We start from the raw sequence: 20,648 nt of genomic DNA, 5'->3' as shown, positions 1-20,648 counted from the left end.
CTGTGATTGGCTATTGTGTTCACGTGCTGACGAACATATGTCTCTGATTGGCTACAATGAAGGCTACAACACTTCAAAAACAAAAAAGCGGATCCCTAATATATCCACCGAGAGACGCCTGCTTTGCAAACGTTGATCATTGTAGCCAATCACAGACATGTTGAGAGCATGACCTCAATGGCCAATCGGGTGTTTAAGAATCCATTCAACATCACTCAAAAATGCTAGAGGTAAATGCTGGTATCGTCACATTCTCTAAATTTCAGTATCGATCTGGTAACGAAGTCGGAACTTTTGACAACACTACAGTTAATGGGAATAAAAAGCGAAATTGAGCAAAGACAAGACAGTACTCAGTACAGAAGGTTATTTTACATCATCTCACCTGAGCATTCCAGGGCCTGAATGTTTTCATGACAGAATAGTTCATGAGTTGCTTGTATTGTGATCAGCATGATTGACATTCAAAATGATAAGTTAGCGCTGCTTTGTTTGCGGTTGGTATATCTACATAGTTACCTAGTTTTGGTTTCCCTATTTGAATGACGAATATAGACTATTGATACCTGCTGATATAGACGTTATTTCCTTAACCACACATGCGAGTTGACAGCAGTAGTGACTCAACCATAACTCTTGAACCTTGAACCTAATTTACATTTGACAAGAAGTGCAACAAGCAAACAGCACAGTTCCTATGAGTTCTCACCAAAATAAAGCAAAATGTACAGACTGATCTCATGAAATTGCGTGTGTATGACACGCCAATTCGTATTTCCATTTTTGGCTTGCTATCAACACGCATAATCGCTTTTCAGCGTGTTTATGAACGCCGTTGACTTAACGTCATCACTGTATATATAAATATATGACCCACCCCAAACGTCACTGGGGTTAATAACATTTAATAACATTTATGAGTCTTCCCCTACCATCCTAGGGAAAAATAAATAAATAATCGCTCCCCAGATGTCGATCTACCTTATTGCTTCGTTTCGCTCGGACATTTAACGGCGTGTACATACATGCGGAATCACTCGGACATTTAATGGCGTAGACATACACGCGGATAGCTCAAAATGCGTATAGAAAACACGCCACTTGACTTGAAAGTGGCGTGTATGTTTACGCAAAAGTCATGATGTCATGTTGAAATGTAATAAAATGCTAACCCTCATTACAAATAAATCCGTCTATTTCAGAGGAATATGGTAATAACTGGCCGGGTTGCCAAATGAATGACACGCAAAACCAACAAAATTATTAGTAAGCCATCACATCAAGACACTTCCGAATTATAACGGCGTTATAACAGTGTTATTTTTCAACCCACCAAGCAATGTAGATAATTAATTATATCATTAGATTGGAACAGCAGCCGATGAAGTGTAATAGACCCTTATAAACTTGGTTTGTTTGGGGGAAATAGCTAATGAAATAGCTAAATACAGAATAAAACCAATTGTGCGTAATGGTCGCCAAGTTGGTCAATTTACAGATTGACCAGTAATTCTGCAAAATGACTTTTCTCAAATAAAACGTAACATAAAACGCCAAACAATTCCAGGAGTAAAGCTTTAGCCTGTTGGTTTGGGGCTGTCGCTTGTGGATTGCTTGTAATGTCGGGGGATGAAATGCTTTAAAAAGCTTTGGCTTTCTGCACCAAATTAAGCCCTACTTTACGTCTTCCTTTGCCGATTAACATTTTCATAAGTTGATCTTGAAAGCAGTGGATAATAAACTGGCAATAATGTCCAATAAAGTTACTTGCATTTTCCATAGTGAACAGCACTAGCTATTTTATACGCGTTTCAGGAGAAATTGAGAAAACGCGTGTCTTTCATTTAACCCTTCACACGCCAACACAAACTGAATAGGCAGATTTGAAGGGTTTGTTTCCTCAAAAAGATTGAATTCCTAAAATAACATTAAAAGAACTGTTGAAAAGTTTGTACTTTTATACTCTTGTTTAAGTGTGTTTACTCTTGCCCTCTCTGACGGTTGTCAGCTGTCTTTGCGGGTTATCACGGCTTTAACATCTGTAACACCCTTTTTACGCATTTATTACATTGTAGATATAGCTATTTTTTTATATTTTCATTTTTAAGAAATGCAATTTACATCTATAACATTTATAATGTTAAAAATCCTTGGCATTGAATTATTCAAAAGTAGTAGTGTGTGTTTCTAATGCAATCTGATCTCACCGTCTATTTTTTCCTCTTTTGTAAAGTCGTGGAATTACTATCATGTATTTTTTATTTAGCTTTTGGACAAAATGGGAGCGCAAATATATTTTTTGCTGCAGTCTCCTTTTGACCACTAGTGGACCCAACCATGACTACTTCCACTTCTGAGAGCCCTGGAAATGTGAAAATGGTCCATTGTTGACAGGTTTAGCTTTAGCATCTTTAAGGACAGTCGTACACACAAGAAAGTGCTGATCGAGAAGATGGAGTGATTTATTTTAGATTGACTTGTGTTAGTTAGAAATCAAGTGCGTTGCTGCAAAACATTTTGGATGCATGACATTGCTTTACATCTCTATGTTAGGGTTCCTCTTTTATGGTCCCTTCATGGTTCAGTTTCCTACAGAACTAGTTTGATAAGCTTTTAGATATAATATAGGCTAACCTATATGACAAATGATGACTATTTGAGAAATATATGATGTGTAACCTATGTAAATACACCACTTTTCCCACCCTTTTTAGCCTGATTTACAGCCAGGACGAGTCCACGCTAGTATGTCATAGCTAGCATATTTGATTGACAGATTTTATTGAAAATCAGGATTTGTATGTATTGTATTTTTTTTTTTGATGCCAAATCTCACTCATTTTACAACACAATTTTTCATGCATCTCCTACCAACTATTTCGCATTTGTAGTTGTAATTGGCTCTAAGAATCCTTGGTAAATGTCTAATTAAATCTTGTAATTTGTTGATCTATATCTCCTTCTCTTCGACCAATTTCTCTTTCATTTATTTGTCTTTATGTGCTTTATTAAAGTACATTGATTACTGGGCTTTCTTCAACATCAAAGGCACAAATTGACATTTGATTATGATTGAGAAGTCGTTGGTTCTTGAACAAAGGGAGGGTTGTGCTGACCGTGAGCCAGAGAGATTCATCATTACTGTGTGACTCATAACTCTGGTGGGAAGGATGGTATTCATGTCAGATTTCTGACATTTGTTACATGTTCGCTCCTGTCCCCACAGAAGCACCGTGTTCAACAGTTGACACCAGCCGAGCCATTGCCCTGAAAGAAAACCTGAGGCCTTTTATGTTTTATGACCCATATTCATTTGCAAGCAGGTCTAAATGATTTAATGTGCTGTGACTCACCTGAATTTCTGCAGAGTTTCATAATTAGATGAACTGAATTAACATCTATGCAAAACTATAAAACAATTTAACAGCTTTGTTGGTGTTTGCAGCACTTTTAGGAAAAGCATGAGAATAATTGTTATAGATCATAAGGTCAGATTCTTGTTCAAATTCGATTCGATTTTTAGTCGCAAGCTCTTAATTCGACTCGTTTTCGATTCCTGATTCGATTCTTTTTCAGTCCCGCGAATCGTTTTATTCTCCCGCAAACCGCACATCAAATCTAGTACTGCACTTTATTGCTTTGGCAGTGCACGTCTCTCAAGGGCCCAGCTCGACCCGAGGATAGTGTTGGGAAATATCGGCCCTAACCGCTCGGGCAGAATAAGCCTAGTTTACTCCTACGCCTATCGCTTGCCATACTGCTACGTGAATGAAACTAACACTACAGAAACTCCGTCTCCGTGGAACCAAAAATGCGTGGTACACACATTGCAGATGGATTGCTAGTGAACTGATGGATTGCTAGTGAACCGCGAGCATGCGATAGTTCAAAATTGCTTGAATGTTTAAACTGGTAAAACTTAAAAAAGACGTGAAAATGATAAACGTTAGTTACAATGCAATGCTGCCCCGATTGTGCAAGTGAATATTCCGTCATGTCCTGACTCCTAAACACGAGTGTTTATCGACGGTGCAGCGCTTGACTTGAGCAGAGAGAGAAGACGCAGCACCGCGAGGCCTGAATATGGAAAAAATCGATTTTGAATCGACCACATTTTAAAAACGACAGTTCAACCACAACTTTTATGTTTAAAGCTTGTCCTTAGTTTGACGTCTCTCTGACGGTATTTATGCTACAGGCATCAGTGCAGATAAGCAAAGCGTGTGCCCCTTATTTGACTATTACTCCTGCTCTTTGATTTCCACCTAAACATTCCATAGCTTTTAGCCACAGGCAGTTTTCAATAATTATTTTTTTGTTTGAGAAAATTTCCATGTCTTTTTACTCATTTGTTTGCATCAAGTGCCAATTTTTTTTTCCGAATTAGTTATTATTAATGGAGATACTGCTTAGTTATATCCGTCATTGCTGTCCCAGAATTACAATATATTTCCTAAATATACTATACTAAATTAATGTAGAAAAATCGTAATAGTTTAGGGTCCAATTCTCAGTATTAACTAGTCGCTTATTAACTAGCATAATCATGATTAGGGCTGTATTCAACCAAAGAAATCCTTAGTTGACCAAAGTCTTGTCCTGCGCAACGATTAGTTGACAAAAAAAAAAAAAAGTTATGTTTTGATTAAACATTTTTTCAACAATTGTCATTGAGCATTTATAAAACCACAATGAAAAAACATCACAAATAAATAAAACTATAATAATAATACAATTATTTGAAAATTAAGTGATTTTTTAACTGCAAAAAGTGAAGAGCTCTGTCCTAGGTCTATAGTAACAGTCACAATCGCGTACCTGACCACACCACACGCTGCATCTGCCACATAATGAAAAAACCCAACAAAAGCTCTCGTTTATACAGGCTTTATATTCTTCACTTTCAAAGCTATGGGTTAACCTTCGTCCTGATGATCAAGGCGTTTTAAACAAAACACAAAAAAACCCAAATAGCCTAAAAACAATCCTAATAATAGGCTGTAGGACCGCGTATAGGTTTATTTTCGTTTTGTTGCATTATTTAGGCTATTTTCAAATGCGTCAAGTGTACAAATAAAAACGAAAACATTAAGAAAACACAATCTATTGAGTCAGCATGATATAGCCGTTAAAAGGCTGCTCACGTCTTTTGCGCGCTCAAGTTCGATTTCAAATGTAGGCGCGCGACTTGCGCACTCATAATGGAGCAACGCGATCGCCTCCCTCCACATTCTTGTCGTCTTTGTTTTAAAATGCAGCCAGACAAAAGATTTAGATTTCCTGGACATTTTGTCGACTAAAGCCAAAACAAGCAGCGTTCTAACTGAATGAATACAGCATCCCTTACCGAGCGCGAAGCAGCAGCGCAGCCAGCCACACGTGCGGTTCCCGAGTGTATTATGTGTGTGCGCTAAACTGTGGCGCAGTTACAAAAATAGCCTAAATTAAAGCATTTTAAAGTCAGGGACAAAACATAGGCTAATTATATTTAGAATACAGTAATAAATAACTGCGTATAAAGGAATAAATATCAAGGAGTAAATCATAGAAAAATTCTTTCTATTGGTAAAAACCAAAAAATGCAACTTGTTGACCAATAAGAATGTCAGAGAGACCGCCTTTATAGAGACCGCCGATCACGTATCCCAAAGCAATTATCGGCCGATTGTGATCGGCGACTGATCAATCGGAGCACCCTTACTCGAAAGCTTGCCAGACCTCCCTTGCATAGTTACGGTTGCTAAGACACGATTGGCCAGTGGTGGTTTTCGGGCGTGGCTTAGCGAAGGGTCCATTTAAAATAACCCTGGATAGTCTTTTAGTCCTGACTGAATTATACATGGGCTGTTAATTCTGTTCATTTAGGCTTTACTGTAACTTATGCAGTGAAAAACATCTCTGAGTGCGCGCGAGCATGCGATAGTTCAAAATTGCTTGAATGTTTAAACTGGTAAAACTTAAAAAAGACGTGAAAATGATAAACGTTAGTTACAATGCAATGCTGGCCCGATTGTGTAAGTGAATTTTCCGTCATGTCCTGACTCCTAAAAACGAGTGTGTATTGACGGTGCAGCGCTTGACTTGAGCAGAGAGAGAAGACGCAGCACCGCGAGGCCTGAATATGGAAAACATCGATTTTGAATCGACCACATTTTAAAAACGACAGTTCAACCACAACTTTTATGTTTAAAGCTTGTCCTTAGTTTGACGTCTCTCTGACGGTATTTATGCTACAGGCATCAGTGCAGATAAGCAAAGCGTGTGCCCCTTATTTGACTATTACTCCTGTTCTTTGATTTCCACCTAAACATTCCATAGCTTTTAGCCACAGGCAGTTTTCAATAATTATTTTTTGTTTGAGAAAATTTCCATGTCTTTTTACTCATTTGTTTGCATCAAGTGCCATTTTTTTTAAATTATTTATTATTAATGGAGATACTGCTTCCATCAGTTATATCCGACCGTGAGTCATTGCTGTCCCAGAATTACAATATATTTCCTAAATATACTATACTAAATTAATGTAGAAAAATCGTAACACTCCAATTCTCAGTATTAACTAGTCGCTTATTTGCTAGCATAATCATGATATTGGCTGTTTATCAGTACTTATAAAGCACATATTAATGCCTTATTCTGCATGACCATATTCTACATCCCTTAATCAACCAATACCGAAACTTAAAAACTACCTTACTAACTATTAATAAGCAGTGATTGGGCGTTTGAGACAAAGGTCAGTTAATTGTGAGAATTGTACCCTAATCTAAAGTGTGACCTGAATAGTTGTCTTTAAAGGAATTGCTCACGCAAATAAATTAAATCTAATGAACTAATGCAGCACGTTTACCCTCCATTTCTCTTTTTGTAAAGACTTCCTTACTAATTCAGACTATGCAGATAAATTCAGGTTTGACCTTTTTTTCTCTTGGACGTTCTAGGAAACGGCATTGACTGCCTAATCGAAGCACATTGTTGACCGCTTAAAAATGAGTTGAAACTGTCATGAGTTCAAATAAGAGAATGTTTAATTTTAAGTATTTTGCAAATTCAGCCTTGCATCTTGTTTTTAAAATTTAGAAAAACCAAAAGAGCAAAGATGTGAACTAGTATCTATAGCTTGTCAGAAGTAGATCAAGAAGCTGCTTATCCAACATGTAAATTTCAGTTGTGCATTTTACATCTAAAAATAGCCAGACTTGGTTGATGACAGATCTTTGAACTGTGTTATGTAGTTAAGTAAACAAAATATCCAGCAAAAATATCTGCAAATAGCTAGTTTCTCAACTGGGATAAATGTCAAGGGAGACAACACACCTTGACAAGCTGTATACTTCACAGCAAATCAGTTTTAATCCAATTCATTTAAGGATTTTTATGATCCTTTTAAGTTGATGACTAGCTTCAATCAAATCAGTGTATTCTTTGAAGTTGGGTTGAGTTAGCTACCTAAAGCCCCTTTCACACAGAGATTCTGGAAAATACCCGGATAATGTGTCCCGGGATCGTTTGATTTTGGTTCATTCACACTGCCAGTGATTTTCCTTGAATCTGTGAGTGCGCTCACTCACCCTGTAAAGATCCCGTAAAGACACGTGACGCCGGGATGCGTCGAACGATCTCCGCTTCAGCGCGGATAAGGAGTTCCCTGGTCTCTGCTTCATTCCAGGTTGCAGACATTTTTTCGTTCTTTCTTTGTTGATGACGAATACAAACTTTCTTCTAAGAGCAACAGAGTTTCACGATAGCTTCGTCATTGCGATGGCACATGCGTCATCACCACGACACACCCCTTACGCCATTGGTCCTGGCCAGATTGATCTCATTAAGTAGCGTATGTATGACACGCCAATTCGTATTTCCATTTTTTGGCTCGCTATCAAGACGCATAATCGCTTTTCAGCGCGTTTATGAACGCCGTTAACTTAACGTTATTACTGTATATATATGACTTACCTCAACCCGTCCCTAAGCCTACCCGTCACTGGGGTTAATGGCATTTATGACTGTTCCCTTACCATCCTAGGATAAAGGATCTACATTTTGCTTCGTTTCGCGCGGACATTTGACGGCGGGAATAACTCGGACGTTAATGGCGTAGACATACACACATACACGCGGATAGCTCAAAATGTGTAGATAACACGCCACTTGACTCGAAAGTGGCGTGTATGTTTATGCAAAAGTCATGATGTCATGTTGTCCTGGCTTTTGTTCACACAGGGCGTGTCCCCATCCCGGCATCAGTTCCGGGACGTGTTTGTGTTCACACAGGATCAACACGCTGTGTGAAAGGGGCTCATGTAAGACACCTCGTTTGGACGCCATGTGCTTGGCATTAAGTATGGGCACTTGACATTGAGGCAGTCGTTGCCCAATGGTTGGAGAGTCAGACTGGTAACCCAAAGATTGCAGGTTTGATTCTCAGTACTGGCAGAAAATGGCTTGAGAAAGTTTCCCCAATCACTTCCGTGCGCTGCAGTGAATGTCTGCCCACTGCTCCGGGCGCGCGTGTGTGTGTTCACTACTCACTGCTCCTAATGTGTGTGTGTGTTCACTAACTTCTATGGGTTAAATGCAGAGGACAAATTCCAAGCATGTACAAATTCCATTCTTGGCCTTTACGTCACTTGACTTGACTTTTGGCATTTGCGGTGTTGACAGACGACTAAGTGGATCGGTTATTAGACAGTTTGACAAGCAAAATGATTCAATATTAGATTGACTAACTAAAGAAATAGTACACTCCTCATCTAATCGCCCTCAAACCTGTATGAATTTCTTTCTTCTATTGAAGACGATTGAAAATATCGCAAACCAAACAGTTGAAAGTATTTTTTTTTTCTACTATGGAAGTCAATGGGATCCATCAACTGTCTGGTTACTGAGATTCTTCTAAATATCTTCTTTTGTTTTCAATAGTAGAAGGAAGTTCATAAAGGTTTGAAACAACTTAAGGGTGTACACATAGTGTAGAGACTCATCAGCATATCTATCCTAATTGTCCCCATTAAACGACGAATGCCTGCAGATTAAATAAGCTCTAACTAAGCCACTGCTGGCGATCTGCAGGAGGCGGATCTGTTGTAGAGCATGCGGATGGAGACGTAACAGGACCACGGGCTGATCCGCATGAGTCCACCAGCGGTAGGAGGTCACTGATGCTAGGCCAGCTGTGTCCTGCCCTAAAACATTATGCAACAGCTCAACGACTTAATTAGCGGTGTCTCTCAAGACTCTGGACTTGTTTACAGCAATTTGGTGTGAGGAATGGATCACTCATGGCTTTGATTTGGAGCTGAAGGTATTACATAAACTTCACATGCCTTACAGGGCAAAAGGGGGAAGAGACCCTCTGAACCACTGACACAACCGCTTCAAACCGCGGTTTCGCATTTGTCTACTGCTTTTCCATTGTATTTCTATGTAAACATACGCTTATATATATATATAGCCCTAACATGCATATTTATATGCTTGACTGTTGCACTTGTGTCTTGCTTTTTTGCAGCATCTCACACACCACATGCCATTTTGAAATGCAAGGGCTCATGTTTAAAAGGCCTGGTATTAGAGGCCTTCACGGGTCCCCTTGGATCCGAAAAGACCAGGTTCGGGTCCAAAACTCGGATACGGGTCAGGTTCGGTATTAGTGGCCTCAGGTCTTGGGTAACTTAAAATAAATATTTATAATAAAATAATATAATATAAAAAATATATATAATAAAATAATATACCCAAATTATTTTAAACAATGTTGGGCTTTTAACATAAGTATTTAAAACAACTTTTAAACATTTTTTCATTGAGAGAGACTGGAATATGATGGCAGACATCATGAGCAATGTTTCTATGTGCAGTTTGTCAACATATAACGTTAGATGTCGTCTTTTTGTCTAATGACTGTTCCTAACATTAGTCGTTCGCGGTCAAAACACTGGTGTAAACAGTTTGATGTCGCAATTTTCACTGCCCAGCGCCTGTTAACTAAATCCAACCCCCCACCCGTGACGTCACATGTTAGAATACTGCACAATGGCGGCACCCTGGCGGCGAAAGATATAATGTTTTTTCTTTTATATGTTTACATTTGTCATGATTCTTATATATTTTTTGATTAGCCTATAGTGGAAATCCATCTTGGAAATCATGTAAACTTGATTGACTGTTTCATTTCCCCTTTAACGGTCAAACACACACATCTATGTCAAAATGACAAGTATCTCTGTAAACACTGTCGGTTAGGCCTGTGTCTTAAACACACACACACGTGCACTAGCTCTTAAAGTGACAGCTGCATAATGGCTTTAATGTTGATTAAAAGATAGATTTAATAGTAAGGAATCAAGATTAATAGCATATGTATTTAATTTATACATTCATTTGTTTTTTTATAAAAGACTGTCCAGTGTTATTTTACATTATGATTACTTTATTTTCAGTTGTATTTCTGAATACTAGTGTTAGACCTAGACCTCTCTATTTCAGTTGTATGTTTATTCTATATTTATTTGTGCTACTTTTTACATTTAATTCAAAGATTGAAATCAAGCTTCCTTCTGTTGTGAAAGCTCTTGAGCAACAAAATTACCCCAATTTTACACCCAAAATGTGTAAATATGGAGTAAGTGATGACAGAACAATGAAACCACCATCATTAAACACCAACTTAATCATAAAAACTGGCAACTTTTATTGTAACCCATCGTGATTCGTGAGGAGCTGTATTTCTTAAACATATACTTTAAAATTGTGTTGGTTTCAGTTCTATTAGCAAATATAATTTAGCAAACACTTTCAAGGAACAGCGTTCCAATCCAAAGCAAACTTTAATACCTTATGTACATTTTTAAATTGCTCTTCTGTAGTATTTCAACTTGTTAATCTCCATGAAAATTCACATTAAAACATCAACCAAGTTCATCATGAGGAAACAATTTAAAAAAAACAAGTTTGGACTTAATATTTTTTTAATATGAATTCCCCGTGAGTTCAGAAGAATTTGTTGAACGTGTTCCTCTACACGTATTTCCATGTTTGTTTGTTTTTTTATTACTAATTCCAGAGTCTTTTCTCCAGAACTGAATTCCCCCCAGTGTAGTCGTGTATACTGGAGGAAGTTAGCTGGAACAGACTGGAATTCAGGTTTTGTTAGTTACTCAACATGTAGATATAATCGACTACATCACACTCATAAACCATGTGGATAGGTTCCTGAGAATGAGGTAACCAGATATTAAGTCAACTGATGATGCAAGAACTACTTGATCCCACGACAGCTATTTTATAAAAAAAAGTCAGGGTCCGAAATTACCTTTTTGGCTCACCTGCCACGGGGACAAGCATATTTATTACCAGCCAAAATAATAAACAGCTTTTGTGTCACATATACATTCATTTTTGTCATATATCTGGTCTATTACTTTCCATTTTTACTTTTATTTACACACAATTTACACATATTAAAACAATATTTTTGTGGTGGTGCCTATGAAAATAGTTCTGTACAAATGAAATGTACATTTAATCAAATATAGTATAATATAAAAAAGTTTTACTATGTAAGAGTGACAAAGTTAGCCTTTTTATGTAATCCGTCCCCCTTTTCGTCTGTGGGTTTTCGTTTCAAAAGTTCATGGTCGTCAGTTTGGTGACTTCCAAGTTAAGCCACTGCATTTTCTAGCCACCAATATTCATTGAGATTGGGTCATGATTGTTTTATTTGATTAGTTTCCTAGAAAATAGACCTGGATCTTGTGGAAACGGTTTCCCCAGAACTGTGTACAGTCCAGAGAGCCTTTCCAAAAGGTCGACATAGGTAAACAACTCCAAATTCAGAAAGGTTTATTGAGTCAGTTGGTGTATATATAGGCTAACACGCGCAGCATTCATACGCAGCCGGCCTTCTTGGCACACGCGGGGGGTCAAAGACGCAGCGGCCACTGGAGGCGACTGGATCCATGTGGGGTTAATTGCAGCTTTCACACCTTTTTGCCTTGAGAGCGAAGTGAGGTTCCTGCTTTGTAATGCTAATGCCTTCATAAAATTAGGATTTACACATGAATGGCTCTAATCACCATCAGCCCTTTAATGGAGGACTAACATATACTTGACAGTACAGAGAGTTTTCTGCCTGAAGGACCGTGTTGGCTTTAGTTGCACGGATTGGGAAAGTTGAAGGGACTTGATGCGGCATGTTTGGGTTAGCGTGCCTGCGGTCCAGTGCCCTGTTCAGGGGGCCGTTACTGTCGGAGTGACACCAGGATAAGTCCTAGAAAGCTTGTTGTGTACCAGAAATGTCTTCAGCTTGTTTTTAGCAGCACTGAGTACACTAAATTAAATTGGAGACTGGTGACTTCTCGTGGTCCTCCTCCTTGAATGCTCCATACAGATACATTTGATTGAAAAACATCCCATTTATCAGTGGCATTTTTATATATTTCATGTTTTTTTTGGTCATTCCTGGTGTTCGGTGCCATTTGGACATCATAAAATGTAGAAAATCGAGAAAAAAAAAAGGAAAAAAGTGAGGACAGGGTGTTGTAAAGGATTTGATAAAATATTGTAGTAAAGCTTGGGTACATATGTTTCACAAATATGCCCACCCTGTTTGAAAAATATACAAGTAAAAGGCATTTTTGTTTACTTTTTAAAGTAATACATAAATTGATACTCATGTAAATGTTCATTGATACCGAATTATTAGTGTTTTTTTAGTGTGACGATTTAATGAAATGATTGTAATAATTAAAACAAAACAAAAAATGGCTTAACAGGGTGGACAAGTGGTATAAAGGATGGATGGATGATTTCTTATCGCTCATTGACAACCAGTTACAATTTTACTGTATTTTGAACTGGACAATATGTAAAACATTGACAAGAACTTTAAATTCACTCCTTCAACTTTGACTATAAATTACTTTCACGATCACTATGTCTTCTGTCGGCTCATCGGGTTTAACAGGGTGGATATTCTGACATAAAATCCGCAAAAACAGGTGAAAATAGAAGGTTTATTAAATATAATTACATATTTTTCTATTAAAATTATGATTTTTCTACTAACTTTTTGAATATTTCCCTTAACAGGAGGGACGTACTCAGGTTGACCACATCAAATTTGAAAGATAAAGTTGGTAGAAATAGACCATCAAAATGCTGTTATGTTTTTAACCAACTTCAATATGCTTAGAGTTCATGTGGTGTTATTTATGACTAAGACAGTGTTAACATTGATATTGTTCAACATGTTAAGGGACACAAAAAGCATCGAATCCCAGGAAAATGACCCTTTTGTGTGTGTTGATATTCTGTTATGAGTTTTAAGATGCAAGGAATGCTGTTTATTCACCTTTAACCAAACTGAAGTGGATATCAGGTTTGTGCATGGTATAAATAGTAACTACAGATCTACTTTTCCATTGTAAACATATTTAAGTACATATTTTGAAAATAAAATATTTTTATCCCCCCTTCTAAATATTCATGTTTCTACTGTAAGAAGTGTTTTCTTAAAATGCGTTGAAAAGTCATCTGTATGGTTTGTGTGCATTATGCATGTTTAATAAAACGATGAGAGGACCGAGTTCAGGCATAAACTGAAGCGACGCTGCTGCGCATGCGCGCCACAGCACCGAAAGTGCCTATGTATGGCCCCGCCCCTCCTCGAAGCCCCGCCCCCTCTCGAGACCACAGATTCCTTAATCCCCGACGAGCGCCTTCACTTCTGCTTAACACACTCTTCTGCATCTGAGACTAACCGCTCACCAACATGCGCTGCAAAATGAGCTACTGTCTTCCCTACTCGCCCGGATCATCTCCCACATGCTCCGCCAGACTAATAGCATACAGGGCACGGTGCAGGTAAATGTTATGATTTCATAACGGAATTAAATCGCCAATGTTTTCTACAGGTTGACTCGACCGTTGTGCTTGTGGTTCGGCTGGCTTTTTCCTAAAATACACTTATTTTTATTAGTTGTGTGTCTATGTAAAAAAACATAATTGTGAGAGGTGTATCTATGTAATATGATTATTATATTAGATTAATTCATGGTGGGTTTATTGGGGAATGTCACGTACAGCACGAACTAGTTGCATGCATTAATACACATCTAAAGGCTTAGAAAAGTGCCGGTTTTACGCTTATACTAACAACACGTATGCAGCACGTGTATATTTATATATTATATTATATTTATGTATCGCTTGTTTACATTAAAGCCTTGATTATCTCCCGCAGCGCATTGCTCTCGAGGCCAGCTGGACGGAGCACATCGCAACAAATAAACACAACTCGACATTTGTTTGATAAAGTTGGACAGTTTTAACGTGTTTTAACGCAATGCTCAGTACACATTATGATGTCGATCGCGCGTCTTCATTGATGAAGTCAGTGTCTGTGAACATTGACGAGTGAACTTTTATTTATTTTATTTTTTCGGTCACTCTTTTGTATTGGTTTTAAATGGTTTTGCCAACATAAACGTGATTTTACATGTATTTATAAAAATGGTAAGTATGGTAAATCAGACAACAGGAGTTAAATTAAAGTCTCTCTGTAGTCAATAATTTAATCTTTGATCACCAAAATGACACATTTAAACGTGGGAAAAAGTTATACATGCCTTAAAATAGCTTGCATGTCACTCTAAACGCTTCATTTAGTATAGTAGTAACTATAATGAATGTGCCTCCGCTGATTCACACCAGCTCAGAATACCTGACCCACTTTACCCTAGTAAACGCTGGCACCAGAAACTGATTCAGAAGCAGTGAGAGTGAATTATACAGTCGATTTCAAACCTTGTTTTTGAGACTGTCTTTGGTTCACTGCATCTTTAAGGAGAAAATACTCAATGAATTTGCATATGGTTTGTCTCAAAGCATATTTAAAATACCACAGACATTTTAAAAACGATGTTCACCTCAGGGGGACAATTCTTGCACCATGCAATAGTATCACACCAACATAACTCGATTATTCATGCACAAATTCTGAATATGTTTCTTAGTGGGTAATGGGGTATACGATGATGGGTAATGAAAGTGGAGTGTGTGTGCATTTTAATCTTGTAGTTTATCTTGGAGCACCGAATGTAATGAGCGCAACAAGGAAATGTCATCTGGATTTACAGTTCTGAGTTGATGATGCACTTAAATAGTTAAACTGATGTGTTGTAACGTGCCTGATGTGACTTGAGATCACCAATGCGAACTCGTTTCTTCTTTTTCTAAAGCATTGTCTTTTGTTTTTGCCCTGCAGTGCCTCTGGTGCCAGTGTTGTGGCCATTGATAACAAAATAGAGCAAGCCATGGTGAGTATTTTAGTTCTATCTTTACAAATATAGATTTTAGTTATTTTACTTGAGGCATAAAGGAAAGAAATGTCAACGGTTAACTGATTTCATTGAAGTAGAGTAATCTTTTATCACTATTTGTTTAAAAATGCTTGAATGAAAATGCTTCACTGCTTATTGATATTTAAAAACTGCTGGAAGCAAAAGCGAAGTTTATACCTACATACAGAAAATTTACAGGAAATTATATTTTATGATCTCCTGAAGACCTTCATGCGTCAAGTTCAATAAATCAGGTTAGTTCAGGTTGTACGGTCATGTGATGCAACTCCCCATAATATAGTGATATTTAGCTATTAATCGCGACATATGTAATCTATACTTAAAAAAAAATGATTGTTACACCACATGACATTTTTAAAGAGTTAAATGGTTAGTTCACCCACAAATTAAAATTCTCATTTACTCACTCAAGTCATTTCTTCTTTCAGTCGAATATAATCAGTTTTTTTTTTTAAATATCCTTTCTTCCCAGCTTTATGATGGGAGTGAATGGAGTCTGAGATTTTCATAAAAGTAATCCATAAAAGTAATCCATACGCCTCCAGGGGTTAATAAAGGCCTTCTGAAGCACAGCCGTGCGTCTGTGTGAGAATCATACCCATATTTACTAGGGGTGTAACAATATTCGAACCGAACCGAAAACCCGCGATACAGAACTCATGATTCGAATCGCGATACTCTCATTGGGTACCGAACACGCCCCGCCCCCTGCTACCCCAGCCCCGCCCAACCCGACTCAATGGACCTCATGTCTTATGTGTAACAGTACACAATATACTCAGTTTTGTAGTCTAACCACCATTAACACCAAATAACAAGTTCCGTGTTTTGTTACTTTCGGTAATAAGCAAGGTGTAATCTTTCAAATTCTGTCTATTTGATCATGAAATAAATCTGAATTTAGGTTAAAAGTCTAGGCTACAACCTTCACCGACACGTAAAAGCGTCATTAAAAAAAAAAAAAACGCCTCGGGTTCATTTTTCTTATTTAGACGTGCCGCGTCAAAAAATATACGACCAATGAGATTGGCGCTTTTGCTCACGTCTTTGGAGCTTCTGAAGTTACAGTAAAACACAACTTGGGGGCGCTCAAACACAAAACGCTCTTGGCGAGTACACATACGTAACGGCGAAGAAGATATACGCCAAGTAGCGTCGCCGTCTACACAGCCAGGAAGAAATAAGACGAGGAAGATGCGAGGCAAGATGAATGTAGAGCCGCTGGTCTCGTTGGTGTCAGAACATAAAGAACTATATGACAAACGCGACAGCGACTACTAACATCTTGATAAAAGAAAACTGATATGGAGTGGTATTACAGAGGAAATCGGCGCCATCTAATGTCAGGGAATGAATTTGCATGTTCACTCGGCTCATCGTCAGCGAAAATGGCTTGGGTGTGAACACAAAAAAAACTCGTTGAAAAACGCCAACGCATTCTCATCCTTTAGCGTCATATAGAACGCTATATGCAAAAACGGCGCTATACTGCGCACATGGCACCCGTTATCGTTAATATAACACGCACTGTGAGGGCTAAGTTTAGGTGTGGGGTAGGGTCTGCGTGTCATATTCACGCTAAAGGATTTATGACGTCTTGGGTTCGCGTGTTATATTAACGATAAAGGGTGCCATGTGCGTAGTATAGCGCCGTTTTTGCATATAGCGTTCTGTATGACGTTAAAGGATGAGAACGGGCTGAAAACGCTGACGAATAACGCACGCTGATATTCGTCCCGGTGTGTACGAGCCTTTACACCCCTAATATTTACAACTTTATCAAATATACTCATCCATATAATGCATAAGGATTACTTTTATGATGGATGGATGCACTTTTATGTGCACTATTCACTCCCATCATAAAGCTGGGAAGAGACTCGATATTTTTTGTTATATAACTCAGATTATATTCGTCTGAAAGATACACCTAGGCTAGGATGGCTTGAGGGTGAGGAAATTATGGGATCATTTTAATTTTTGGGTGAATGGCATGATCAAATCCATAAGAAACCATTGCGAATACAAAGAGAACGTGTATCTAACCCCGGCCCTGCTCTTCCCTCCAGGACCTTGTGAAAAGCCATCTAATGTACGCAGTGCGCGAGGAAGTGGAGGTCTTGAAGGAGCAGATCAAGGAGCTCTACGAGAGGAACTCGCTTCTGGAGAGGGAGAACGCAGTATTAAAATCCCTGGCCAACACGGAGCAGTTGACCCAGCTCACCTCGCAGAACAACATCCCCGGGAGCTCGTCGCCCCAACAGACGCCAGCCAACGCACTCCTGCAGGACGGGGGCGAACTCGTGGCCTTGCCCCCGCAACCCAACGTGTCCACGGCGTGAAGACCTCAAACGTGGGGCTCCGGAGACTCGCATAAAAACAAAACTAAAACCTGCAAAGGAGATTTTCGTTTGCCACTCGTGGAGAGCCACGCTTCGACTATCCTCGCTGCTTGGCTTTCCCAGTATTAGACAATCATTTTGGGAGAAGCAAATTTGGTTTGGCTCTTAAGATTGCCGTTTGGTGCAGGCGATTGGGAAGGAGTTTGGTGGAAAAGAAAGAAGAGGAGATTTAGCTGGAAGCTAGCAATGGAAATGGAGGGTAACTAGCATGGAAAAGCTTGGGTGATCGGTGTGTTTTCCAGAGCCGGCGTGCATGATTAAGTCCTTTCATCTGTTTAGTTTTACTGTTTGCATATATTTATTAGAGGGCTGCTATTTTCATAATGTAAATTGAACAATGTAACAGAGGTCTATTATATGTCTGTGTATATAGAAATATATATATATATATATATATTAGGGCTGTCAAACGATTAATCACAATTAATCGCATCCAAAATAAAAGTTTGTGTTTACATAATATATGTGGGTGCACTGTGTTTAATTATTTTATATATATAAATACGCACACATGCAAAAAAATATTTATATACAATATAAATATATATACAGTATATACAAATACAAGCATGTTTGTGTATTTATATATATATATAAAATAATTATACACAGTGCAACCACATATATTATGTAATCACAAACTTTTATTTTGGATGCGATTAATCGTTTGACAGCCCTAATATAAATATATATATAAAACATAAACTTTCTTTGGGTTTCTGAAATGTAAGATAATAAGTTTTAGGCAATAATGTCCCCATGGCACAGTTCCAACACTAAAGGTGATTCAACAACGACGCTGATGCACAAGTCCTGTACAGGCGAATTGGTTTTGGGGGTTTGAATGTACATTTGTATAGATTGTAAAGTATTATAAGTATAGCCAGTTGTACAGGTGAGCATCAGTTATCAAGTATTTTTTTCTGTTGGATTGTATTTCCCTGAGTACTTAAATTTTTATTTTGAAATCTGGGATGGGGGCGGGGAAGAAGCTGTGAATTTGATCATATTTGTAACCAAAGAAGAAAAGCTGTGTAAATTCGTTTTGCTTCGCACATTTTCTCGCTCGCGTTTTTCTTTAAACGATCCTTTGTTGCTGATTAGCATGTTCTGCACACGATCTATCAGACCATTTTCTTACCTCATGCTTTTTTTTTTTTTTTCTTCATTACAATACCTTAAGCAGTCTGTGAATGATGTTTGGTCTCCTGGAAAGTGAAAAGTCCCTGCAATGCCCAAACAAAAAAAAAAAAAGTGAGCCATCTGTTCTCATTTGCAACTTCATATACAGACAAATGTTTATTAAATTGCAGAAAATGTACCAAATAAATGACCATTTATATTCCCAGGTGTAGTTTACACTGATCACTATTCTGTCAAAGAATTAGTCATCATCAAAAATAAAAGCCACAGTTCACAGATATCATTTAAAGTCATTTATCTATAAGGCATATGTCCTTTGTTTATGTCTTTTGTGCGTCTTGCACTATTGATGCAGCGATCTGGTTTATTTCTTATTTTATTTTTGTTGCCCAGTTTGAGCCAAACAGAAATCTTGTACAATCAATGTACATTGGTCTGATTTTTTTTTTTTTTTTTAAGGTTTGCTTGGTTTTCTTTTTTGTTGAAGGAAATGTAGTATACAAGCAAAATGTATTGTACTTGATCACTGAGCCTTTGAGAATATCTTAAGAAACCCTTGTAATGTGCTGTTTGAAACGTTTAGTTTTCTGTCAGAAATAAATTACTGTTCCATTGAGAACTAGACCATTTTAAATGTGTTCTAATATTCTTGTGCATAACACACACACACCTTTACAAGCCAACCATTCACTAAAGGATTTACTTAGAATAAAGTTTGTCCTGTGTGTAAGACTTTGGTTTAAATATGTAGGTACTGTATACTGACATAAATTGCTAACTTTTTAAAGATGAGTTTCTCTCTCACACACACACACACACACACACACACACACACACACACACAAAGAATGATATTGTTTTAAATGATAAATGAAAAGTACAGTACAAGAAGAGGTCGTTCACTCTACGCATCACAAACTTCAATTATTAGAGAATAATATAATATAATATAATATAATGCAGTATTAGGGAATAAGTTGAATAATTCAACTGACTGGAGTCAATTATTATAGGCTAGTCAAGTAGGCGGGTCAACATTTGAAGTGGGCCACTTCAAATGTTGACATATTATATTATATTATATTATATTATATTATATTATATTATATTATATTATATTATATTATATTTTGATGTAGTGACTGGTTGCATAGCTTGCAAAATCCTAGATTCATACCCTTCAGAAGCGAAATGTAAATACCCTGCCCTTGGCTCTAACTGTCATGCAAAGAGTCTGATTTTCCTGTGTCAGCTTGATATGACTCGCGGGATATCTCCTGTAGTAGTTCAGTGTCAGTACTGAACCTATTGACATCAACACACCTTACAACATTTAGAAAATATTGTTGAACAGCGCCACCGTGTTGTCAACATGAGGCACTATCAAATATTTGTTTGAACAACTAGTAACGTTAACAACAGAGTACAAGTTGAAAAAAAAAAACAATTTCGTTTTTAAAGTTTCGTTTCTTTCTCGTTTTCTCTTTACTTGTAAAAAAAATATGTGTTCCAGAAGAATATTAGTTTAGATGGACATTTCACTGGTCCTTTTATTTATCAAGTCAAATCCAGAATTTCAGTTTAGTTGTATTTTGCTGGTGTTTAACGTTACATTTACTGGGGTGAATTTACACATAATATATGGATCATTTCTCAAATAGCCATTTTTTGTCAATATATATATATATATATATATATATATATATATATATATATAGGTTTTATTATATTATATTCA

At 37.6% G+C, this 20,648-nt stretch overlaps 1 protein-coding gene across 1 annotated transcript in view; it reads left to right on the top strand.

Moving 5' to 3' along the window:
• Positions 1–17,844, top strand: part of tsc22d2 (TSC22 domain family 2) — a 29,371-nt gene extending 11,527 nt beyond the window's left edge. Inside the window, exons 2-3 of the mRNA XM_089117645.1 lie at positions 15,269–15,320; positions 17,435–17,844. Of these exons, the coding sequence (XP_088973771.1) occupies positions 15,269–15,320; positions 17,435–17,707 (325 nt within the window). The 3' untranslated portion in view covers positions 17,708–17,844. The remainder of the gene's footprint in view (positions 1–15,268; positions 15,321–17,434) is intronic.
• Positions 17,845–20,648: the final 2,804 nt, after the last annotated feature.

The sequence above is a fragment of the Pimephales promelas genome, chromosome 2, assembly GCF_988280905.1.
Source record: "Pimephales promelas chromosome 2, fPimPro1.hap1.1, whole genome shotgun sequence".
NCBI lineage: Eukaryota > Metazoa > Chordata > Actinopteri > Cypriniformes > Leuciscidae > Pimephales > Pimephales promelas.
Note: the sequence above shows the minus strand (reverse complement) of the source record. Positions and strands in the feature narration are given on the sequence as shown.